General features: G+C 35.5%; 1 protein-coding gene across 2 annotated transcripts in view; it reads right to left on the bottom strand.

The window, feature by feature from the left end:
- Window positions 1–26,524, bottom strand: part of NUCKS1 (nuclear casein kinase and cyclin dependent kinase substrate 1) — a 40,223-nt gene that overhangs the window by 5,341 nt on the left and 8,358 nt on the right. For both annotated transcript variants that reach the window (XM_027870921.1, XM_027870922.1), the window contains exons 2-4: window positions 11,311–11,360; window positions 9,793–9,898; window positions 2,046–2,101 (exon numbers count right to left, since the gene is read on the bottom strand). In XM_027870921.1, the coding sequence (XP_027726722.1) occupies window positions 2,046–2,101; window positions 9,793–9,898; window positions 11,311–11,360 (212 nt within the window). The remainder of the gene's footprint in view (window positions 1–2,045; window positions 2,102–9,792; window positions 9,899–11,310; window positions 11,361–26,524) is intronic.

The following is a 26,524-nucleotide window of genomic DNA, read 5'->3' as shown; positions in this document are numbered from 1 at the left end:
TCATTTGTTCTTTCCTAAAATTCTGAATCACAATACATTGGGCTATTTTAAAGATCTGGGAAGTTTAGGTTAGAAAAAGATGTTTGTGAGAATAGTAGAAAAGTGAGAGATAACATTTTTTTTTTAACAGACCTCCTAAGAAGTAACAAGAAAGAACATTTGAATGGGAGTTAAAAGATCTGATTTCAACTCCTGGTTCTGTTGTTTACTGATGAATTAACCTCCAACAAGTCATAACCACTCAACCCAGGAGTTCTCATTTATAAACAGAGACGAAAATATTTGTCCTTCCTTGTCTCACAGGGTTGTGAGGATTTAAAGATAGAACATACATAAAAGTAAAACATATAAACTCTTATTATTGCTGTTAAAATATAAAGTGCTTTAAAAATCAGTAAATGTGATACACATTAAAATTATTATTACAAGTCTGACAAGTTTTTTAAGCTGGGAGATTTTTTTTTAAAATAAATTTTTATTGATGTATTTTTTTTTATTATTATAGTTATCTCTAGTATTCCTCCCACATGGGAACTATCCCATAACAAATAGTATTTTTAAAAGGCACAAAAAAAAGAGGAAGAAAAAATCAGCACAATGGAGCGAGGTCTGAAAACACGGACAATATGTCACACCAATGGACCTTCCACTTCTACAAAGCAGTAGGTTACGAACGTCCTCTCATATCAAGTAATGATTGATTTATAATTTTGTTACATTTATTTTTGATTTGCTAGCAGATCTTAAGATACTGTAAACGAGGGGCAGCTAGGTGTCGCAGTGGATAGAGCACTGGCCCTGAAGTCAGGAGGACCTGAGTTCAATTCCAGCCTCAGACCAGACACTTGACACTTACTAGCTGGGTGACCCTGGGCAAGTCACTTGACCCCAATTACCTAAAACTTAAAAAAAAAAAAAAGATACTATAAATGTCAAACTGTCAATCAACGAGGAATATGTTTTTTTTTTTAATATTTGTATCTTATATATCACATATAGAATATACTTTGTATGTATAAGGAAAGCTTTTAAACTTTTCACTTACATTAAAAATCAAGTAGTGTAGTACAACTGTACTGATTAAAAAACAAAAAATAAAGCAGGTCCCTTCCACTGGTTAACACACTTACTTAAAAATCATCCAAAGGTAGCTATTCCTGATTAAGTCAGGCTACAGAGCTGGCTGCTGGCCCTACAACACAGAGTCAGGTATCCCTGTACTGGTGATCACCTGCAACCCTTTCCCTGGATTTGGAAGCATGCTTCTTCTTTTCCAGTTTGGCTTTTTCCCTCTTTGGAGGGCCTCTTTTGGGAGCATTTGTCAGTCTTGCCATCATCATTAGCTTTGAAGTCTTGTCACCTTTAATGCTCAAATTTTCTTACCAAGAGAATGAAGGATCCCCTGTCACCACTTACACAAAATTTAACCTACCAAGCTGGGAATCATGATTAATGCCAATAGAGACAGCATCTTGTATCCTTTGGGCACTCAAGAAAATATTAAAGAATTAAAATTTTGGTTTGTGGTCCAGCTGGGAGGTGGTTATCCAATAAAGTCATAGGTGAATGTTATAGGGACAGAGCTCACTAGGTAGAACACTAAAGGTTAACGCAATTTCTTTTGCATTCAGAAGTATGGGCATTACACCTGGATAAAAATAAAAGTGAAAGTACTTGACAGGTCTGAAGTTGTCAAACCCTTGTCCATATGGTAAAAATGATAAAATTAGTAATCTCATTTGAAAAAGTCTAGCACTGGAAAGGCAGGTAAGAAAAAATATGGCTAAACTCCTTCAATAAAAAAATAAATAAAGAAAACTCATTCAACTCTGGTAAGAAGTGACAAATGTTCACATCCTCTATGACAACAGCCTTCATAAAAAACCTCTATTAGGTTAAGAAGAGTCCAAACTAAGTAACAGAATACTTCAAGTGAAATTCTGATGAAAGTATTGAAGCCATCCTCTGGGAATTCTTCATGAGAGTGGCTTTCTAAGTGAAGACAGGAAAACTAACATTTCTAGTAAACCTAACTACACAAATACCTGGTGAGTGTGAATCATCCTTCTTGGTCTTCACATCTTTTTCTTCAGAGTCCTCACTGTAGGTACAAAAAATCATGTTAATAAGCTCTGAAAAGGCTAGGAATGACTCAAGGAAGACTAGATACTCTGGAATCTGACATGAACAAAGTGTTGAAGAGTACCACTTTTTGCCAGAAAGAACTAGAAATAAAATGGATATCCATTAATTGAGAAAGGATAAACATTATGGTATATTAATATAAATAGAATATTATTGCTCTGTGAGAAATAATGAAAAGGATGAGAAATCTGGGAAGGCTTGTATGAACCAAGAGGGAACCCAGTATAAGGACAAAGTATTGGACTTAGAGTCAGGGAGACCTGCATTCAAATCCCACCTCAAATACTGACTGTGTGATCCTGAGCAAGTCACATAACCTCTATTGCCCTTAGTTCTTCATGTGCAAAATGAGAAGCTGGACTAGATGACCTCGAAGGTTCCTTACAGCTCTCAATTTCTGAGCTATAAATTGATGAAGAATTAAGTGCCTGAACCAGTAGAACAATTTATACAAATGACCACAATAATGTAAAGGAAAATAACTGTAAAAGACAACACAGCAGTAACAAAATGACAATTGCAGAGCAGTGGTGTCAACCTCAAATTGAAACAAGGGCTACCAAACCTTACATAACAATCCCTGTGAAACACACATTAACTTGGAAACCCACATATTAATATTATCTATGTTCTATTGTATTTTTATTTTGTTAAATATTTCTCAATTAAATTTAATCTGGTTCAGGCTGCACTCAGGAGAGCTGTGGGCTACGAGTTTGACACTTCTGCTGTATTAGAACAGATGATCATGTAGCATGTCTCCCACCCATTGTCAGAGAGGTAAAGAACTAAAAAGAAAAAAAAATGGGACATACATTTTCAGACAATGTGTGCATTTGTTTTGCTTGACAAAATCTGCCTTTGTGAAGAATTGGGGGCAGGGTTGGAGATTGTGGGATGGAGTAACAATGATAACAAAAAAGAACATTAATGAAAACATTAAAAAATACACATGAGAGCAGGGGCAGCTAGGTGGTACAGTGGATAGAGCACCAGCACTGTAGTCAGGAGGACCTGAGTTCAAATCTGGCTTCAGAAACTTACTAGCTGTGTGACCCTGCGCAAGTCACTTCACCCTAAAAGTCCCCTCAACACCCCTCCCCCCACCCCAATACACATATGAAAACAGACAGATGGGCAGAAGAGGAGATAAATAGGCAAGGCAGTATGGTATTCCTTGCAGTATATTTGTTATTGTTCAGTTGTTTTTCAGGTGTGTTAGATTCTTTGCAAACCCATTTGGGGTTTTTTGGCAAAGATACTGTAGTGGTTTGCCACTTCCTTCTCCAGCTCATTTTATAGATGAGGAAACTGAGGCAAACTGGTTTAGTGAGTTGCCCAGGGTCACACAGCTAAGAAGTGTCTGAAGGGAAAACTAGATGATGCAGTGGACAGAGCACCAGCCCTTGAGCCAGGGAGTCAGGAGGACCTGAGTTCAAATCCAGCCTCAGACACATGACACTCACTAGCTGTGTGATCTGAGGCAAATAACTTAACTCCAAATGCTTCGCCACCCCCCTCCCTAAAAAAAATTGGTTGAGGCCAGATTTGAACTCAGGCTCAGGAAGGAATGTTCCTGATTCTAGGATCAGTAGTCTATTCACTGGGACACCTAGATGACCCAGTATAGTTAATACACATTTAGAAAACAAGCTATATTTAAGTTTCACATATAATTTGCATTTTTTGTTACCTGTAAATTGACATTTTTATGTCTGTTACATTCAGAAGAAAAGAAAAAGCTACAAAAGTTTCTGTCTCACCCTAGATAGTTAAATTATTATAGAATGAGGGCAATAGATTACTCTTGTATTTTTAGCAGACCATTTACTTGAGAAGTACATAATCCTTTCTAGCCTTTATGACAAATACTGTTTCCAAACACCAAAACAGCAAACAATTCCTCCAAAGAGTACACACTTCTTAGGTATATGTAGGCAAGGCTTCACATACGGGCATAATCTAACAGTAAATGTGAATACTGGAGAGTGACTTTTACAGTGAAATATAACAATGACAGTTTATTCACCTAATATATTTTCAATGAGTACGTCTTTTATGGCTATCTATTTGGAGGTAGAAGGGAAGTTCTTGATAGTAAGATAAATAAGCAACACTGGTTAGCTTAATTTACTGGCAGGTCTATACATCTGCCTTAATTTATTGGCAGGAGACACACAAACAGACATCATTTAGAATATTTTTAAAGGAACATAATAAGCTATACAATCTAAATGCTATTGTATAATAATCTTCTGACCAAGCAAAAGCCAACCTAAAATGAAAGGGTAAAACAATAGAAGATGGAGAGAGGTGTTTTAGAGGTAAATCCATTTCTGCCCTCCCCCCTCAAAAGGAATACATGAAAATAACATGGTACAATGGAAAGAAGCCTAGATTTGGAATCAGAAGACAGAAGTTTTATTCTTGGTTCTGTTACTTTCTGTGTGACCTTGGCCAAGTCACATACTCTCTGGGCCTCTGCTTCCCATTTAGTAAAATGAGGGATGAAGGGATTGGGCTAACTGATCTCTAAGATCACTTACAGCTCTAATACTCTACTATCTTATGATGCTAAGAAAATTAACTAATCTTTTCTCCCCACACTCTGTTTAGAATCCATTTGGCTTCTGACTAATGACTCCCTTAATCTCTTATTTCCCCCCTTTTCCCTTAACCTCTGTCCCTCCTATTTCCTTGTTGGGTAAGACGTCTTTCTGTACCCACCTGTGTTGGTGTATTCTTTCCTCCCTTAATCAGCTCAGATGAGTGAAGTTTAAGTATCATTTGGTCCCCTCCCCCATGACTCTTCCTTGCTATATAAACTCTCTGCGTACCACTTTTACGTGAGATAGTTTTCCTTACTCCTCCTTTCCCTTTCCCTCTCTCCCAGTGTGTTCCTCTTTCCCTCTCTTTCCATTTTTCTGAGATCATCAAAATAAACAGAATCGCTGCCTGGACCACTGTTTAATCAGACCTCCTCTATGACCCTGAGTGGCTACATGTATCATCCTCTATAAGAATTTAAAGCAATTTGACTTGATTAATCCCTTATGATGGCGCAATCATGTTCACTTTTTTATGCTTCTATTGACTCTTGTGTTTATATGTTAAATTTTCTACTCAGCTCAGGTCCTTTCATCAGGAATGCTTGTTTTGTTAAAGGTTCATTTTTCCTCCTGTAGGGGAACACATAATAATATATAGGGAATATATAATAATACTCAGTTATGGTTCTAAACCTAGATCCTTTGTCTTATATAAAACTACATTCCAAGTTCTATCGGCCTTTATCATTGTAGCTGCTAAAACTTGTATGGCCCCCTGGTACTTAAATTCTTTTTGTCTGCTTGCTGCACTCTTTTTTTGTTTTTGTTTTTTGACCTGTGAACTCTGGATTTTGCCTACGATATTCCTCAGAGTTTTTATTTTGAAATTTCTTTCAGGAGGTGACCAGTGGATTCTTTCAATTTCTACTTTGCCTTTTGTTCCTAAACTATCTGACAGTTTTCTTTTATGATTTCTTAAAATATGTCTAGGTTCTTCTTTTTTTTTTTTTTGCTCATGGCTTTCAAAGTAGTCCAATGGTTCTTAAATTATTTCTGTTCAATCTGTTTTCCACGTCAGTTGTTTTTGCTATAGATATTTTACATTTTCTTCTATTTTTCAGACTTCTGACTTTGAGTACTTTTTGATGTCTCATGAAGCCATTACCTTCCATTTGGCCAGTTCTAATTTTCAAGGAGTTATTTTCTTCAGTAAGGTTTTAAACCTCTTTTTCCAAATTGTTAATTCTCTTTTCATATCTTCCTTCCCTAGCTCTTGCTTCTTTTCCCAGTTTTTTTAAATAACATTTTTTAGATATAATTCTTTTAGGAATTCTTGTTGGATTTGTGTACAAGCTGCATTTTTCTTTGAGACTTTCCTTGTAGATTTTTTTCTGATTCATACTCTTCTGCGTCTTTAAGCTTCCTTGTCACCATAATAGCTCTTTATGGTGAGGTTCTTGCTTACTCTTTTAGTATACTTCTTGACTTTGTACTTATGTCAGTGTTGGGCCCTACTGACTCTTTCAGGGAAGGGGTGGAGGTGACTAGTCTGAGCTTCTGTCTTGTCCTTCTGTTGCTTTCATAGCTCTGGCTGGAGGGGGGCTTGTGCCTGTAAGCTTTCCATGCTTCCAAAGTAGTTTCACCTGGGGAGAGACCTGTTCCCTACCTTCCTGATGTGAGTCCTGCAGGTTCTTCACCAGGTCTGGATCTGTTGGCTTGTTCTTGGTTGGGAAAAGAGTTTCAGTGGAAGCTCTGAAAGATTCAGAGCACCTGAACTGCCAGCTCCCCTTTAGTTGGGGAGCTTTGCTTCCAGGATCAGAATCACACAGCCACCAATTGCTTCTGGAACTTTTTCCTTGCTCAGTACACAGCTGGGTCACTGCTCACAAATATTCCTCTCTATCTGGCACTAGGTAGTAGATGACAAAACTGCCAGATGACACCTGATCCCACACCCGGTGCTTGTTCAGGGACCCCTTAGGATTACTTTCTGTGACAGTGCTTCCTGCCTTATCGTGGCCCCCTTGGTCTCTAGGTGCCAGGAGACTCCTGATAAGACTCTATCACCAGGACCTTTAACCTTCTCTGAATCCCAAAGCTGCTCTGGGCTGAAAAAAATGATTCACTCAGAATCCTTCCTGGCCTTCCTGATCAGAATCTGTCTGGTACATTTTTTAGGTATCTGTCAAGGAGATGTGTCAGGTGAGCTAGACTCTCAATGTTTCCTCTCACTCTACCATCTTGATTCAGCCTCCAGAAAATACAAATCCTGAGATTCCTTCTAATCTTAATTCACAATTTGTGTTCTAATCCTGGCTCTGTAGTTAACTGTCAGTTATATGATTCTGGGCAAAGTACTTCACATTTCTCTGTGCCTTACTTTCTATATCTGTCAATGAAGGGATAAGACTGGTTAACTCCTGAGATACTTTCTAGTTTTATAATTCTATGATTGGTAAAAACCAAAGGAATAGATATTCATGCATAATCCCTTTGACTACTACTTTGTTAAAGGCAGTTCTTATTACTAATAAATTTTTGAAAATAAAAGGGCTATTGGCTCTCCTATTCATACTCAAATTATCCTACTAAGCCTAGGGTAACTAACAAAGAGATCAGATTTTTTAAAACTGAGAGTATCATTTCAAGGAAATTTGCCAGTCTGAAAACTGCATATATTTCTATATCTACATTTGTCAATTATTATTTATTAATATAAGACAAACAACTCAAGTTCTAGTAATTCCAAATTTCTATCGCAATTACTAGATCCCTTACAGTTATCTTCAGTCCTCCTATAGTCCTATTTACAGACTTTTAAGGCAAAGCCTAGAACTCTATTAGGGAAAGGCTGATTTTACAGTGGAGGATGCACAAAGGAAAATCAATTTCAATTAGTATGAAGAAATAAATGTAATATACAATTTGGTAATAATTCATTCAATTACCATGGGGCAACAGAGAGATCATTGAAGCAAAGGAAAAATTCTTAATACAGGCCATTGGTAGTAACTGGCAATTATTTACGATTTGCAAGGCATTTATACTATAAATTATATTAACTTGCCCCTCACAATAACCATGTTAAGTACAAGTATTACTACCCTCATTTTAAAGATGAGGAAACTGAGGGTCAGAGAAATTTTAACTTATGATCTTACAACTAATGAGTAATGCTGGCAGGATTTGAATCCAGGTCTTTTCCTGACTCCAAATCTGACACTCTTTCAAACAGGAATCTACAAAAGGAAGAAAAATAAATATTGGATCTAATTGCAAACACTATGCTACATGAGAAGAGGATACCTATAAAGCTAACTCTTCGGAGAACTAATAGTAAATAAGAGCACAGATACTTAATAAAAAAGGTTGGGCTAAATGCAGTCTGGCCTAGAGGCAGAGGACAAATATGTTCCGGGCTGGACAGATTCTGAGATACCTCCCAACTATTAGATTCTGTGATTCCTTCTACTTTTATTTTCTACCCATAAAACTCACTTTAACGATTCTATAAGAAAAGTAAATGAAAATCTTCAGTTTGGATAAGGATAACTAGAGACTAAACTAGAGTAAGACACCATACCTAATATTTTAATTCTTACCAACCTGGTACTTTACTAACTCAAATTGTTTGAACTTTTGTTTGGACTCATTTTTGTGCAATAATTTCAACACTTCAAGGTTAACAACTTAAAATAACTACAACAAATATTTTTTACTTGGTCTTCCTGTCCAGTCAAACAAGACAAGATAGTTTTAATGTCCTTTTTAAGTCAGTCCCCCCCATCATGTTACCTTCTGTTATAAAGGATACCTATTCCCACCACAGCCATTCTCATCAGGTGACCCAGGAGTCCCCCTTTTACTGGTCTCCAATTTAATAAAAGTTACTAAAGTCTTTAATCAAGTAAAAAACATGAAAATATTCATTTATATAATCTCTTATTCTGAGAATGAACTTGATTTTAATAACCTCAATTAACAGTGAATGTTGGAGTTCCAAGTTAGCTATTGATGGGATTAGTGAGGGTTATTAAGTTACTATTAAGACCCAGTTAAGAGTTTCCATAATAAATAATAAATTCTTGCAATGAAGTTGGTTATCCAACTCAGATTCTACAAGCTCCATAGTCATCATCCTAACAGTGATGTAATTTGTGATGTAGACTGGGACAAGCCAGATCATCAATAAAAGGAGACTAGCAATAACTCTGAAGAACTGAAATGAAAAAGCAAAACGGATGTAAAGCATGTTATGTAAACAATGAAGTGGCAAAATAAAGTCATACACTAATGTCTCCATATTTTTCCCCTATGTGGAACTTAACTAAACTTCATGCTTTTCTTACTTCTACTTACAGAAATAACTGAATTTTAGAACTAGAAACAATTAGATGATCTAGTCCAACATTATAATCTTACAGATGCAACTTGGTTCAAGATCTTCTGGTGAACTGAGCCTGTACCCAAACTCAACTCCTTGACTCCTGATCCAGTCCTTTCTATCATAGACCAGAATTTTGAAAATGATCAGAAACAAGCTTGAGTAGTAAAAATTCTGGAGATCCATCCATATAATTTGAATAACTTCAAAAAAAAAAAAAAAGGAAATTTTTCTTAATTAGAAACACTAATCAGGTAATTTGATCTACAAAAATAAATGGTTTAAATACTGGACATATATATCCTAAAAAAAGTCAGAGAATAAAAGATCCTATATATAAGAAAACAATTATAGCAGCACTTTTCATAATGGCAAAAAGCTGGAAAGGAATGAACAAACTGTGGTATAAAATACATAAAAATGACAAATGTGAGGAATTTCTGAGAAACATGAGATGACTTACATGAACTGATAGTGAAATTAAAACCAGGAGGACATGCACAATAACTACAATAATGGAAATTAAAACAACACGTAGGTAAATTCCAATTAACTGCCATGGCCAAGCTAATTCCTGGAGAACAGGTGCTAAAATACACTTCCCTCCTTTTAGAGGCTGTTTTGCTTAGCTGTGTTTCTTTGTTACAAGGGAGGATCTGATGAGGGAGAAGGCACATTAGATAACAAAAAAAAGAGAAGTAGCACCCTTCTTACCTATCTTCCTGTGAATTCTTCCCAGAGCGCCTCTTGTTTTTAGCCTCTCGGGGTGATGATCGGATTTTCTTAGCTGGAGGGGCTGAATCTCTTCCATAATCTTCATCTTAATGGTTAAAAAATGAAATCAATTGTTTGCTTCCTAGGGTAATAATGAGCACCACATTCTTATGCAAGGTGTTCCTTTGCAGAAGATTAGTGAGTGGGATAGGGTTCCCCTAAGACAGGGGGTCTTAACCTTTTTGTGTCTCATGAACCCTCACCCTTAGGCAGTCTAGTGAAGCCTATAGACTCCTTCTCAGGACTAAATGTTTAAATGCATAAAATAAAGTATATAGATTACAAAGTAAATTATATATTGAAATAATTATAAATTAAAAAAAATTTATAGACCCCAACATATTCTATCATTTCAGGCAAATGATTCATAGCTATAATTGCAAAGGGTTAAAAACCCTCTGGATATAGAGGCAAAAGATCTTTATTATAGGAAGAGATTTCTTATATATTAAAAAGCATTAACAGGACTTCAAAAATTGTGCTTATTCAGATAAGCTTATTAAAGAAAACTGTACCAGAAGGCTGAAATCTAAAACAATGAATTATTATTGCTGGTAATTTATATACACATACTATGTGCCAGGCATTGTGCTATAAGTACTTTATAAATATTATCTCATTTGATCCTCACAACAAACCCGGTGGTAGGTGCCATTAGCATCCCCATTTTACAGATGAGGAAACTGAGGCAGAACAATACAAAATAAAAAACCACACACCACGGTTAAGTGACTTGCCCAGGGTCATACAGCTAGTACGTGTCTGAGGCCAGATTTGAACTTGAGTGTTCCTGACTTCAGGTCCAGTACTCTATCCACTGGGCCACTTAGCTGCTTATCTACCAAGAAAAGTAAACTTGAAGAAAATCCATGAGACTTAAGATTCACGCAGATCCTACAAATAGCTTTTCTTTGAACTTAATTATTAACAGTAAAAATATTTTATAAAAGGTGTGAGAAAAAAAAAGAGTATGGAATATTCCATTTGGGGGATTCTTTGCTACAAAGTCTAATGAAACATGACATGCAAGAATAAAAGAAAAACACACAAAAAACAATATATTTTTTCAAGATGTCTATATCACAGAGTTATAAGCTAGGTGGTATAGTGTATAGAGTGCTAGACCTGGTGTCAGGCAGAACTAAATTTAAATCTAGCTTCAAACACTTAGCAGTTGTGTGAACCCTAGAAAAGTCACTTAATTTCTGCCTGCCTCAGTTTCCTTATCTGTAAAACAGGAATAACATCTACTTCACAGGGTTGTAGTAAGGATAAAATGTGATATTTGTAAAAAGCCTTGCAAAATCGTAAAGCACTACATAAGTGCTTCTTATTATTATAATACTGTCTAGATATTATATAGAAACAGGACTTCCCTCCAACTCAAAACTTTTAAAAAAGCATTTAATATTATAGTACATTTTAGTGTATATACTTCTTGAAAGGGTATAATCTTACCTGCATCATCAGATTCCTGAAACTGTGAATAATCGACCACCTTCCTGTTTCTGTAAGGAAGAATTTAAACAGCAATTAATTAGGAACAAAGGTCATAGGGCTTATTCAAGGCACCCAGAATAAAGACCACCTGTTCTATTCAACCGAATAAATTGCATATTTTATTCAACAAAAAGCTCTCCAAAAGTCACTTAAAGTTTCCTCAAGAGATTTGAGCTATTAGAACCACCATTCAATAATAGTCAGGGTGAATAATAGAAACATCTCTTTGTCAATCTTGTAACTGTATCTCAAAGATGTAGGGATTTTGAGATCCATGACAAAGAGAATGTTCCAAAACAAATTCCAACTAAGATGATACTTCTGCCCCCAAAAGACATTTTAATTTATTTAGCCCACAAGGGGCATGAAGATACAAAGAAATTCAAACTGTGACAACTAAAATTTTAAAGATCTTTTTATATTTGAAGAAGTCCATTCCCATTCACTGGACTAGGGACTACTGTACTAATTTCCAATGTGCTTTCTCATGATCTCATCCAGAAGTTAAAATGAACTTTAAAAACTAGAGTTTTACAAAACTATGATATATTTTTCACGTTAGTGATAATGCAAGATCCATATCTTCTATGATTAAAGCCCCACATCAAACTAAACAAATTGCACGTCTAGTACAGTCAAGAAATTAAATGTAGATTATTAACTCAAGAATTAACAATTCTATATGCCCAAAGGTCTATAAAACCATGCATACCCTTTGATCTAGCAGTGCCACTACTAGGTCTGCATCCCAAAAGAGACAAAAAACAAAAAGGAAAAAGACCTATATGTACAAAAATATTTATAGCAGCTCTTTTCTGGGGATAAAGAATTAGAAGTTGAGGGGAAACTCATCAAACTGATGAATGGCTGAACAAGTTTTGGTATGTGATTATGATGGAATACTATTGTACTGTAAGAAATGATGAGTAGGATACTCTCAGAAAAATCTGGAAAGATTTGCATGGGCTGATACAAAGTGAAGTGTACCATGTACAAAGTAACAGCAATATTGTAAGATAATCATCTGTGAATGACTTAGCTATTCTCAGCAATACAATGATCCAAGACAACTCTGAAAGACTTATGAACTGATGGTGTCTGAATATAGATTGAAGCATACTGTTTTTACTTTCTTTATTTTTCTCGAGTTTTTTTGTTTTTGCTCTATGTTTTCTTTCACAACATGACTATTATGGATATGTTTTGCATGACTATACACGTATAACCCATATTGCCTTCTCAGTGAGGGAGGGGGAAGAGGGAGGAAGGGAAAGAAATTGGAACTCAAAGTTTTAAAAACAAATGTTAAAAATTATTTTTACACGTAACTGGGGAAAAATAAAATACTAAATAAAAGCTAAAAAAAAAAAACTGGACAGCTCTAGTAAGGCCTCATGAGAACTTTAACATTTTTTTTTTGTTGTTGAGATTTATCTCTTTAGTTATTCACTCAATTTCTACTGCCCTGGTTACTTGTTGCCAGCTATTCTCACCTCAAGTTGGGTGCTTTTTCTTTTTATTTAAAGTTCATGGAGGCAGCTAGGTGGCGCAGTGGATAGAGCACCGGCCCTGAAGTCAGGAGGACCTGAGTTCAAATGCACCCTCAGACCAAACACTTGACAGGTACTAGCTGTGTGACCCTGGGCAAGTCACTTTACCTCAATTGCCCCCCAAAAAAAAAAAAAGTTCAGCCCTGCTCAGCAATGCAAGGGTCTAAGACATTTCCAAAGGTCTCATGACGGAAAATGCCATCCACATCCAAAGAATGAACTATGGGGTTTGAATGCAGATCGAAGCATACTATTTGCTATTTTTTTCTTCTGTTTTGTTTCCTCTTTCTGGTGGTTCCTCCTTTTGGTTCTAATTCTTCCTTACAACATTACTAATGTGAAAATATGTTTAACAGGAACGTACATGTATAGCCTATATATATCAGATTGCATGCCATCTTGGGGAGGAAGGGGAAGAAAAATTTAAAACTCAAAAGCTTATGGAAGTGATTGTTGATTTAAAAAAAAAAAAGGCTCACCAGATCTTGGTATTTATCCTCCCCAATCTAGATTGCTGAAGTATTACTAAACAATAGTAAAACAGATCAAAGTTTTATATCCACTTTTTTATTCCTAGCAATACATAAATACTTAGTTACAAAGCTGATTATTACTAGTGTCATCATAGAAAAAAAGCAGCTTTTCTCCTCATAATACTGATATTGTTAACCTTTTTATTTCATAATACCAATTAAACAAAGTGGAAAATTAAATCAAATGACTGCTTTTTATAACTGTCTGAACTAAAAATAAGTTTTCCTAAATGTTTGATATTTATCAAATATTTTAACTAAAGAAATTATCACTGTCCCTAATTATTAAAATTATATGACTTATTGCTCAGAAGACCAGAAGTTTGGTTAAGTGATCAGATTCTCCTTAATCTTCAAAGGATGCTATGTATTATTTGATACATGGATTGACTTAAAATTTGAAAATATTCTCAATGAGCATTTCCCACTATTTTAGGGACTTTTCAAAGCATTTTTTCCCAAGCCCTATTTAACACCAAGAAATCTAAGTAATTAGCATAAATATACTAATATTACTCAAGATAAAGATTTCAATTCTAGTTTTTCTTACTTTTCCAATCTTCTGCATTTAAAGGACATGAAACTCCTCCTTTAATAAAAAGCTTCAATATTAACATCCAAAATGCATGAACCTCAGAATAGCCTTAGAGGGAGAACAGTAGGACTATAATTACTTTAATAATAGCAGTCCCAGCAAGACAATAAAAATGAACTGAAAGGATTAAGAGAAGCACCATAACATCACTACAATTAAAGTGAGAGACAAGCTGGTCAAATTCAGTTTCATTGTTTCAATGTCTAACCTGAGAGGAAGATAGTAGGGATTTCTCAAAACATGCTCAGGGGATGGAACAGAGAAAGAAGTCAATATACCAACAGTGTTGTGAATCCTTCCAAATCCTTATTTTTGGTAGTTAGGTAAAAAAACCAAAAACCAAAAAACAACAAAACCTTTAAAGACAACTGAATATAATTGTGGTTAATGAATTATTCTGTTTGCCTATTATTCTAGTAGGCAAAATGTAAACTACAGAGTAAATCAGTATTTCAGAGATGAAAAGGACCTCAGCAGCCACATATTCCAACTCATACCTAAAAGAATTCCCGCATAAGTACAAAAATATTTTCAGCAGCTCTTTTCACAGCAGCAAAATCTGGAAACCAAAGAGGTGCCTGCACACTGGGGAAGAGCTAAACAATATAGTATATGAATGTAATGGGATATTATTATGCTCTAAAAAAATGAAAAAGAAAAAAGTATCATTTCAGAGGAACCTGGAAAGGCCTGTATAAATTGATGCCAAGTGAAGTAAGCAGAACTAGGAAAATAATTTATGACATTATAGAGAAAAAAATGGACTTTGAAAAACTAGAAATTTGAACAATGAAATAATATATGGTCCAGAGGACTAAAGAGGAAAACATAATAGCTACCTCCTGCCAGAGAGGAGTGGCCTTGAAATGCAGAATGAAACACATTTTTGGACATGGTCAACATGGGAATTAGTTTCATTTGATTATATGAATATTTGCTATAAGTTTTTTTCTTTTTTGGTTATTTTTCAGTTCAGAGGGAAAGAAAATATTGCTTGTTAATTAATAAAAAAGTTGTAAAAAATTAAATGGAGCCCCCACAAGTGCTCATCCAAACTTTACTTAAAAATCTCTAACAAAGGAGAACCTACTACCTTCCAAGGCAGCCCATTCCCACTATGGAATGGTTCTAATTGTGAGGAAGCTTTTCCTGACATTACGCCTAAATCTACCTTTGCAATTTCCACTCATTTCCACCAGAACATTCCTGATTCTGTGTTTTAGGGCCAAAGAGAAAAAAATTCAAACCCTTCCTCCACGTGATAGCTCTTCAACTATCTGAAGTCAATTTTTCTGTTTCCTGAAGTCATCTCTTCTACAAACTAAAACCCCCAATCCCTGGATAAGCTAGAAGCCTTACTAATTAGAGCAGGGGTAAAGCAAGGATGCCCATAATCACCTAGCTACAGCAATAAGACAAGAAAAAGAAACTGAAAGAATAAAAATAGGCAATGAGGAAATAAAAAAACTATCACTTTCCAGATGATATGATGGTATACTTGGAGAACCCTAGATAAATCAACTAAAAAAAGAAAACTAGTTGAAATAATTAAAATATGCAAAGTTGCAGGGTACAAAATAAACCCACATAAATCATCAGCACACCTATATATTATCAACAAAATCCAGCAGCAAGAGATAGAAAGAGAAATTCCATTTAAAATAACTGCAAACAACGTAAAATATTTGGGAGTCTACCTGCCAAGACAAACCCAGGAGTGATATAACATTTTTCCCACACAAAACATTTTCCCGCACAAATAAAGTCAGATCTAAACAACTGGAAAATTATTAATTTTCACTGGCTAAGCCAATATAATAACAATGACAAGTCTAAATTAATTTACTTACTCAGTGCCAAAGTACCAAAAAATCATTTTATAGAGCTAGAAAAATACAATAAAATTCATCTGGAAGGACAAAAAGTCAAGAACATCAAAGGATTCAATAAAAAAAAATGTGAAGGAAGGTAGCCTAGTACCACCAGATCTCAAACTGTATTATAAAGTGGTAATCATCAAAACAATCTGGTACTAAGAAACAGAGTGGTGGATCAGCTGAAATAGATTAGGTACACATGTAGTAAATGATCATAGTAATTTAATATTTGACAAATGCAAAGATCCAAGAGTTTTGGGGAAAAGAACTCATTACTTGACAAAAATTGCTGGGAAAATTGGAAAGCAATTTGGCAGAAACTAGGTATAGACCAACATCTCACACTGTATAACCAAGGTTAAATTCAAAATGGGCACATGATTTAGACATAAAGATTGATGTAAGCAAATGAAGAGAGCATGGAACCTCTTGCTCAACCACAAGAATGCTGACAAAGATATCTCCACCCTGTTTTACTCAAATTCCATGTCCAAACCCAGGATGGATGAGATGCCTTGATTCTTATTTTTTTTTTTTTTGGGTAGGCAAACGGGGTTAAGTGACTTGCCCAGGGTTACACAGCTATTGAGTGTTTTGTGTCTCAGGCCGCATTTGAACTCAGGTCCTCCTGAATCCAGAGACGATGCTCTATCCACTGTGCCACCTAGCTACCCCAGGATGTCTTGATTCTTTGGAAAGTTCTCCAACTTACTTTTGTACCTCAGGATCACCGTCTCTTGCCCAACATGAGCAGGTGATCATCTTATGACCACTTGGTTACCAGAGATGACTTGTCCAAGAGCAAGGTCAATCAACCATGAGATTTTATATTTTATCATGCCTCTTTTGCATATTTGGGTATCAAACCTTATAAAAACAAGGTCCTAGGTATCAGGGGCATCTCAGATCATGAGGAAGATCTGAGGTCCACTTCATTGGAGGGGACTATGGACCTTTAATAAAGTGCCACTGGCTCAGAGCTCTGCCTCAGTTTCTTTTATTTTGTAGGTTGGACAATTTTAAACTCCACATTAAAGAAATACAAGTTAAAACAACTCTGAGGTACCACCTCATACCTATCAGATTAGCTAATATGAGAGAAAAGGAAAATGACAGATGATAGAGGGGATGTAGAAAAACTGGGCCACATTCACTATTGGTGGAGTTGTGAACTGATAGTCATTCTAGAAAACAATTTGTAACTATACCCAAAGGGCTATAAAATTGTGCATACCTTTTGACCCAGCAATAACCATTACTAGGACTGTACCCCAAAGAGATCAGAGAAAAAGGAAAAGGACCTATATATATATAAAATATTAATAGCAGCTCTGGTGGTAAAGAACTAGAAACTGAAAGGATATCCACCATTTGGGGAATGGCTGAATGAGTTGTGTGAAATGATCAGATTGATTCTGTGTCTTTTCAAAATCGATCCTAAATTCCAAAAGATTCATTATGGAAAATGCTATCCACATCCAGAGAAAAAAGTATGGAGTCCAAATGCAAATCAAAGCATACTTTGTGTGTGTGTGTGTGTGTGTGTCTATGTGTGTGGGGGGGTTTATTCTTTCTTGTGGTTTTTCCCTTTGATTCTAATTCTTTTTTCCAACATGACTAATGTGGAAAAATGTTTAATATGACTATACACGTATAGCCTATATCAGATTGTATACTGTCTTGGTGAGGGGGGAAGAAAGGGAAGGGGAGAAAATTTAGAATGTTCTGTTACTGCCTAAGTCATGGTTCCTTGTCTCTTAACTTAATTCACAAGTTCAGCTGGCCTGTAACGAATTAAGTTTAGAAATCCAGTTCTCTTGCTAATCGCTGTTCTCAAGGAAATCTGTTATCACTGAGGAAGTGGGTGAAGACCAGAGAGTCTTTAAACCACGGGGTTATCTTTCAAGGATGTCTGATTTATTATCCAAAATAGTCTGGTACATTATCTGACTTTGCAGGTAGACGCAACACCGACCATTTCTTGATCACAGGAGGAAAGGAGGGGGTTGTTGATATCCTCTCATTCCCAATTTCTTTTTTTGTTTGTTTGTTTAGGCAATCATGGTTAAGTGACTTGCCCAGGGTCACACAATGTCTGTGTCAAATAAGTGTCATGTCTGAGGTCAGATTTGAACTCAGGTCCTCCTGACTCTAAGGCCAGAACTCTATCCACTGAGCCACCTAGCTGCCCCTCATTCCCAATTTCAAACTAATCATCTTGTCCCCCATGCCTCAGTTTGCTCAACTAATCACAGTGATTTAACCATGCATGATGTTGAGCTCTTTTAACCAATCATAACTTGTTCCCTGCCTATGAAGTCCTGTTCTGTTTTGTACTCCCCAAAACTGTAAGAGAGCTCATTTGAAGTCTTAACTTTGCTAAGGAAGCTGAGATCTAATTTACTGGTAAATTCATGCTTTAATAATAAATTTATTATGCTTGGAACATTTATTATGCCTCAGTCTACCTTTTTTTTGTTTGTGTGTTTTTGTTTTGTTATTTGGTGAGGCAATTGGGGTTAAGTGACTTGCCCAGAGTCACACAGCTAGTAAGTGTCAAGTGTCTAGTCTGAGACAGAATTTGAACTTTGGTCCTCCTGATTACAGGGCCAGTGCTCTTTCCACTGCACCACCCAGCTGCCCCCTCAGTCTACTTTTAACTGTTACATGTGGTGTGTGATTTATAGCAGCTCTTTTTGTGATGGCAAAGAACTGGAAACTGAGGGGATGTTTATCAATTGGGGAATGACTGAACAAGGTGTGGGATATGTTTGAACTGGAGTGCAACAGGATGGTTTCAGAAAAACCTGGAAAGACTTAGCTGAACTGATGCAAAGTGAAGTGAGCAGAACCAGAAGAACATTGTATACAGTAACACCAATATTGTATTATGATCAACTGGAATGACTTAGTTATTCTCAGCAATATAATAATCCAACACAATTCCAAAGGACTTATGATGAAAAATGATATCCACCTCAAGAGGAAGAATTGATGGAATCTGAATGCAGATTGAAGCATGCTTTTTTAACTTTACTTTTTCTTAAGGTCTTTTTGGGAGTCTATTTTCTTTTGTAACATGGCTAATATGGAAATATGTTTTGCGTGACTGCACATGTATAATCTATATCAAATTGCTTGCCTTCTCAAGGAGGGAGGAGGGAATTTGGAACTCAATATTTTAAAAAACCAATTAAAAATTGTTTTCACATGTAATTGAGGGAAAAAAATGAAAAAAAAAAAAAAACCCTCCAAATTTGAAACTGACCCATATATATCATGAACTCAAGATCCTTCACCATCCTGGTTGCCCCTCTCTGGACACTCTCTAGCCTATCAATGTAACTTTCCAAACTCAACACAGTATTTCAGATGAGGTCTGGCTAGTACATAAAGTGGGGTTATAATCTCTTCATTCCTGAAAATTATAATTCTCTGGCCAAATCACCCTGCTGACTCAAACAACTTGTATTGCCCCCTACTTCTGTGTTGTGTTGGTTGTCCTGCAGAATTTTAGCCCATATGACAGATTCTACCTATCTTTCTTCTGGACCCTCTCAAATCTGGTTTGTTCAAATCTGGTGTGCATATCAGAAGATAGTCTGGCTTTCCTCTCCTTTTCAGAAACCAGGAAGAAGTGATCATCACCTTTCCCAAACATTCCTATGATTCCCATCCCAGCAATGAATTTCTCATTGTTAGTGAAAATCTGACTAAGTATAGAATTTCCCCTCTTTGGTTTCCTATCTTCTGAAGGATGAAATCATCATTAAGAGAAGTATAGAAGTTAACAGTGGCTCTGCTCCATAATTCCAACTAAGACCATGTTTCTCTACCCACAAGAGGCATTTTAATTTACCTAGCCTACAAGCACAATGATACAAAGAAAATCAAATTAAAAGTATATCCACTAAAATTTTTTAAAAAGATGTTTTCATAAAGTGTATCCCAATTCCCTGGACTAGGACTAGTAAGCTGAACTCTAAAGGTATTTCTCTACTTTATTTTATTATTATTATTTTTGGTGAGACAATTGGGGTTAAATTACTTGCCCAGGGTCACAAAGCTAATAAGTGTCAAGTGACTAGTCTGAGACAGGATTTGAACTCAGGTCCTCCTGACTCCAGGGTCAGTGCTCTATTCACTGCACCACCTAGCTGCCTCTCTAATGTTATTTCTTAAAATCTCATCCAAAAGAATGCTGATTTTTAGATCAGGTGCATGTATGATTAAAAAACGAAAAATCTGTATAGAAAGGAAGACATTCTTTGTATTCTCATGTGAGACCAAGTTTTAAATAAAAAAAGGTATAGAAACAAGATGCGAAGTTAAGGAACTGAGCCTTTAAAACCTTCATAGTCGTAGAATTTTGGAATTATAAGGGACCTCAGAAAAGAAGATAAGCGGGGGAAGGGTAAGAAATCTGCAGCAAGTTTCTCTGATAAATGCCTCCTTTATAAGATTTATAGAGCAGTGGTTAGCAATTTTTGTTGTTATGGTCTATTAATCCAAATAGATTAATAAGGATTCCTGTGGGCTGCATAGTGATGTAATTTTAGAATGTAATATTTTTTATTGTATTTTAATTTTGTTGACTATTTCCCAATTACATTTTAATTTGGTTCAGGCCACATTAGGAACGTTGTAAGCAGCATGTGGCCTCATGTTTGACACCTCTAAAATAGGAAACTCATTCAAAAGAGTCATTCCCCAATTGATAAACAGTCAAAAGAATATGAACAGATACTTTTCAGAAGAACACTAAGCTATCAAGAACCATATGGGGAAAACAAACACCTCTCAATCACTAATAACTAGAGAAATGTAAATTAAAACAATCCTGAGGTTCTATCTCACATGTATCAGATAAGTAAAGCTGACAAAACAAGGAAAATAACAAATGCAAAGGGGAAACAGATACATTAAGTAAGGCACACTGTTGGTAGAACTGTGAACTAATCTAGCCAGTCTGAAAAGCAATTTGGAACTATGCGCAAAGTTATTGAACTGTGCATATTGACATTGATCAGTTTTAAAATTATTTTTTTTCAAAGTTTTTTGTCTTTATAATAATGGTGCTATTGTATTAATTGTTCTCCAACTTCTGCTTATTTCACTCCCTATCACCTCCACCTCTAAGATCAAATACAAAATTTTGTTTGGAATCTAAAGCCCTCTACAACATTTTGCCCCATGTTATAAAGAACTTTAAATTCCAATACAATAGCAACATTATTATAAAGATAAAAAGCTTTGAAAAAAATTTATTTTAAAACTGATTAATGTCAATATGCAATCATGATTCCAGAGGTCTCTTGATAAACATACTACTACCTTCAGAGAAAAAGGTGATAGATTTGGAGTACAGATTGATGTTTTCGGGTACATGGCAATGGGGGAATGTTTTGAATAGACTACATGTTTACAATAGGAGTTTTATTTTTTTCTTTCTCTTACAACATGTGAGGAGGAGGAAGGAAGGGAAATTCAGATTTTGTTGATTAAAAAAATAAGCAACTTCAGTTTTACATGATGAAATGAACCAAATAGTCTGGTCTAAATACGATAAGGTGTGTCCATATAAGCAAATGCATCAACACACTTTAAAAATTTTATTCTAATGTATGCATTCCAATTCATTTATCTTGTATTGAAAATGATCTGATAGCTTACAGGAAAGATTATTTGTAAAACTATACCTAAACCAACCCAGTTTCATTCATGTACATAGAAGCTCAAGGTGCTTTTGCTACTGAAAGTATTTTTATGAAAATTGTGAGATAAACAATTGTATTTAATCTTGAAACACACAACTTAGAAACATCAAGTACTAATATCTATCATTAAATCAGGTAAAAGAGTGGGGGATTCTGAATTAGAAGATCTAGGTTCAAAAATTTGTTGTTGTTTTATTTTTTAGCTGTGTAACAGTGGACAGGTTATTTACTCTTTCTGGACTAGAGTCACTTAATGGTAAAATGAAGGGATTGGATCAGCCAATATCCAAAGTACTCTCTGGGTCTGAATCTTTATGATCCTGTGAAATACATACTCACCATTGATCAAACTAATTAGGTATGGTAACCTAGTGTTTCAAGAATGATTGGTGCAGTAAGAATATAGGAAAACCAGAAAGCAGACTAAGGGACCTTGGATTCAGACCAGCATCTTATTCCATATAGCATCAAATAAGTTACAAATGGTATGACTCCTAGATAGTGACCTAATAGATCACAATACTGGGATAAAAAAGGAATGAAAAAAGGATAACTTCTACAATTCTGGCTATAGGAAAAATTGTTAAAAGCAAAGGAAAGCAGTGACTACATAAAATGTAAAGTTTTGATTGCTTAAAAGGAAGAAGCTTTTACATGAATAAAAGTCAATACTAGAAATGAGAAGCAGTTAACTGTGGAGAATACTTTCTAGCAAATATATAATACACCAAAAGCTATTCCCAAACAAGTAAGCACTCAAAAGAGACAATTATCCATTCCCCGGCTCTCCCCAAAAAAGGCAATTTATGAAAGAATTATCTAAATGTAGTAGATAAATGCAAATTAAAGCAACTCTGAGGTTTCACCTCATGAAAATGTTTTGGTGGGGAAAGAGAAGAAATAACAGGTCATGCTAGAACCACCTTTGAAAAAACAACTCCAAAACAATAACAATAACAAAACAAAAAACCAACAACACTCCATCATAGATTTAGAAGTGTATGGGACCTGAGAGGCCATCTAGTCCAAGCCCTTCATTCTATAAATGAGGAAACTGAGGGCCTAAGAGGTGAAGTTACTTGTCCAAGGTTAAACAGACAGTGGTTCAGGTTCTCTGACTCAAAAGCCAGTATTCTTTCTACTGCATCATTATTAGAGGACTAATTATAGTTCAATGGGATACTGAAGGTGTAGTTTACTTAGATTTTAGCAAAGCATCTGACAAAACTTCTCAGGCTATTTATATGGATAAAATGGAAAGATATTGGCTAGTTGATTCATTTACATAGATTCAGAATTGGCTTAACAACCAAAGAAGAGTCACTAACAGGTTGGCATTAACTTGGAAAGTGGTCTCTAATGGAGCCCCCCTTAAACCTGGACTGTTAGAAATATTATCAAGGTATGCTTATCAAATTTGTAGATGACACAAAGCTAGATGGGTAATTAGAAGATTGTAAATGGTAACTTTAGGCCAAATGTTAAAAGATTAAGGATATATAAATTCTTATACTTGGATTAAAAAATAAAACTTTTAAAGTACAAAATGGAGGCAAAATGGAGGACAGGAGTTCAGCTGAAAAAGATCTGGGGTTAAGAAGATGCTAATGGGGTCTTAGGGCTCCATTCAGGGGGACACTGCAGATACTGATCCCTACTCATAGCAAATCTACAATACTGGGTTCAGTTCTAAGTACCACATTTTAGGAAGAAAATTGATTAGTAACCAAGGAGGAGTGTAACGGGCACTGAGATCATGCCTTAAGGCAGTAGTATCACACTCAAATAGAAAGGATTCTGCAAGCCACATATGGACTTTTAAAACCAGAAATTAACATTAGGTTGTATTTTTATTTATATTGTTAAATATTCCCCAATTACATTTTAGTCTGTTTTGACCATGAGATTGACACCTGAGATAAGACAATCAATTAAAGGAACTAGAATGTTTACCTAGAGAAAAATAAGACTTAGTAAAGGCATGATTGCTGTCTTCAAGTATTTGAACTATCATATAGAAGAAGAATTAGACTTGTGCTGTTAGGATCCAAAGGAAAAAAATGGTTGCAATAGCTAGAAGTTGAAGAGAGCCTTACTAACAATTTGAATGACAGAACAATGGGCTGCCCTGAGAGAGTGGGTTAATAATCTCTTCTCATTAGGATTCTTCGGGTAATGGCTAGATGGCCATTTCATGTAATAAAGGGGATTCATGGTGGATGAATTCAACTAGATATTTGAAGTTCTTATCAAATATTTATGGGGGGGGGAAGAAATGAAAACTATATAACCCTTCATGGAAATGGTTCTGGCAATTATCAAATCTGTCTTCAAAAGCGTCAATTAGTTAAAATTTACTATCAAGGAAGATATTTGATATCATGAGATTTAACCTCATACTTTTTATCACTAAGTGCCCAGCCTACTGGTGATGAGCCTCTGTATTTAGTTAACCTGATCCTCAGAAAGGCAGTCTGCTGCCAGATCACACTCAAAACTTGTTTCAATATCTTAATGCCTTGCAGAGCTTGACTTCCACAGTAGGCATTTGCAAACCCTGAGCCAACTCTCTTTCATTATGAGGCATTCAGTAGGACATCTACAAAATCACTGATCTATTGGAGTACTGAAGTAACATTAAGTAAAGTATAAAAAGTTAAAGCCTAAGTATGAAGACTAACACATAAGAAATAAATTAAAACAGGCTGTGTAATAAGAGAGGGAGCCTTATAACATATTCAAAGATTTCCTAAGTAGAGGCCAAAAGATAGAAGAATTCAAAAACTTCAGTTCTGTTCTAGCAAAAATTTGTTTCTACAGTAAGGCTACTATTTCAGATTCACTTGTATCATTTTAAAGGAGCAGAAAAATAATTTACCTACATAGCATTTTATTTTTAGCAGAGTCCAAAAACATAAATTTTCAGCTATTCCCAGTTAAGTTTTTAGATAGAAAGTCCCCGAGAAAAAACAAATAAACCAGAGTGGCAAAATGGACAAAGGACATTAAACATTAAATCTGTTCAGTAATTTCCAGTAGCCAAAGATAATTTCTACTTTACAAACTAAATTCACATGAAAGAAAATTCCTCACCCACTATCTTTTAGAATACAGTATTCCTTTTTGCTGGTCTCCTATATCAGTTTATGTGTTGGCTCTCCCTGTTAGAATGTAAACACCTTGAAAGCAGGGGCTGTCTTTACTCCTGAATTTATATTCCTTTGCACTTGGCACATCATAAGGGATTAATAAAATGCTTTTTTATTCATTCATACTATCCTCTTATAGCTAAATCTTATCTGCCTGGTTACCCAGTAAATCTTTTCTTAAAATCCCTAGCAGATCCCTCTTACCTCATTCCTGCAAGCACAAGAAATAAAAGCTTTTTAAGGCAAAAGCTACTTCCTTGAGAAGAAGATGTAAACCAAGAAGTTGGGAAAAGTCCATTTTTAAGCTGGAAAGAACCTTTGAGATTAGTCTGACCCCTTCATTTTAAAGGAGAGTAAATGAAAGCCTAGAAAAGTCTGGTTCAGATTTCTTTCATACATGGGATAGTGATGCAGTCATCTCCTACCGATATACTAGATTTCTGGAAGGAGGAGGAAGAAAAAAGAGAACAAAGGCCTGGAGGTCAGCAGCAGTAATGCACAGTGATGATCTGTGCTGCAAACTACCAAGGCATTAGCCATACCTATGGCATATTTAAATACAAATATGAAATCATCTACTCAAAACCACACACACAATTCCTAGATTCTCTATACCTTTATTCTTCCCCATTAGGTCAGATAAGATAGAGGTGACTATAGTTACATGCTGACCTTTAACATGAACCACCTATCTAGAAAAGTCCTGGATAAAAACAACTTCACTTGCTAACTTTCCAGAGTTGTCCCACATCTTCTCAGGTTTTTGTTCTTGAAGTATCTCAAACCTGGGATTGGGAAGGGTGAAATCAAACAGCACACATTATACACATATATACACATACATTATATATATACTTGTTGGTTGGATTTTTGATGTATCCTTCACCAATTACTTCAGCTGCAAATATCTTATTTCATCAGAATTATGTGAGAGAGAAAACACATCTGAAAAGAACAATGACATTTACAAAGCATTTAGGCTTTGCAAGTATATTGGACCACTGATGTCACAAAAATGTCTCTCCTCTCAATATTCTCTTTTTTAAACATAAGCAAGTCATAACAACTCCATGTAATTTGAATGGTAGAAGTCCCAAGGCTATTATACGTACTAAATAAAGGTGTGAACCTAACATTTATATCAAATGCTTCCACATTTAATTGCTTAAAGAATGCACTTAAAGCGCAATGTCAGGAAAAATCAAGAATATTCAAAAAACGCACAAAATCACTAAAAGAAGCATAGGCTCTTAGAAGCATATCAAGTAAACAAAGGAAAGTTTTCAGTTTCTAAAAATGAAATTGGGGAACAGAAGGGAAGAATAAAGAATAGTCTTAGACTAACTTGTTTTGACATTTTTCGAGTTAGTTTACAATCCCTATAGCTCTGTATCAATTTGGAAAAGCTATTCCTACAGCTATGTAAACACTGCCTCTTTTGTAAGATACAGCTTATTTCCAAGACAATCATTTCCCAAACCTCTCTTATCTTATATCATTTTCCCCTAAGCCACACTAAACTTAACTCTGAAATGCTGCAACTGAATTTTAAGTATTTGACAGCTAGCATGTGCTAGGCACTATGAGAATGGACTTGTTACTTCCTCAAAGAAAAGACCCGATGCAATCACAGGTTATTTAGAGGAGTAAAATAAAAAAAAAACCAGCAAAAGATTTAGTTAAGCAGCTTTCAACCCTACTTCTAACCACTATAAAGTCATTACTACCAAAAAAAAGGATTGAAATAGATG

This window comes from Vombatus ursinus, unplaced genomic scaffold (genome assembly GCF_900497805.2).
Source record: "Vombatus ursinus unplaced genomic scaffold, bare-nosed wombat genome assembly UNPS02014798.1, whole genome shotgun sequence".
Lineage (NCBI taxonomy): Eukaryota > Metazoa > Chordata > Mammalia > Diprotodontia > Vombatidae > Vombatus > Vombatus ursinus.
The sequence above is the reverse complement of the archived record's forward strand: the minus strand, read 5'-3'. Positions and strand labels throughout refer to the sequence as shown.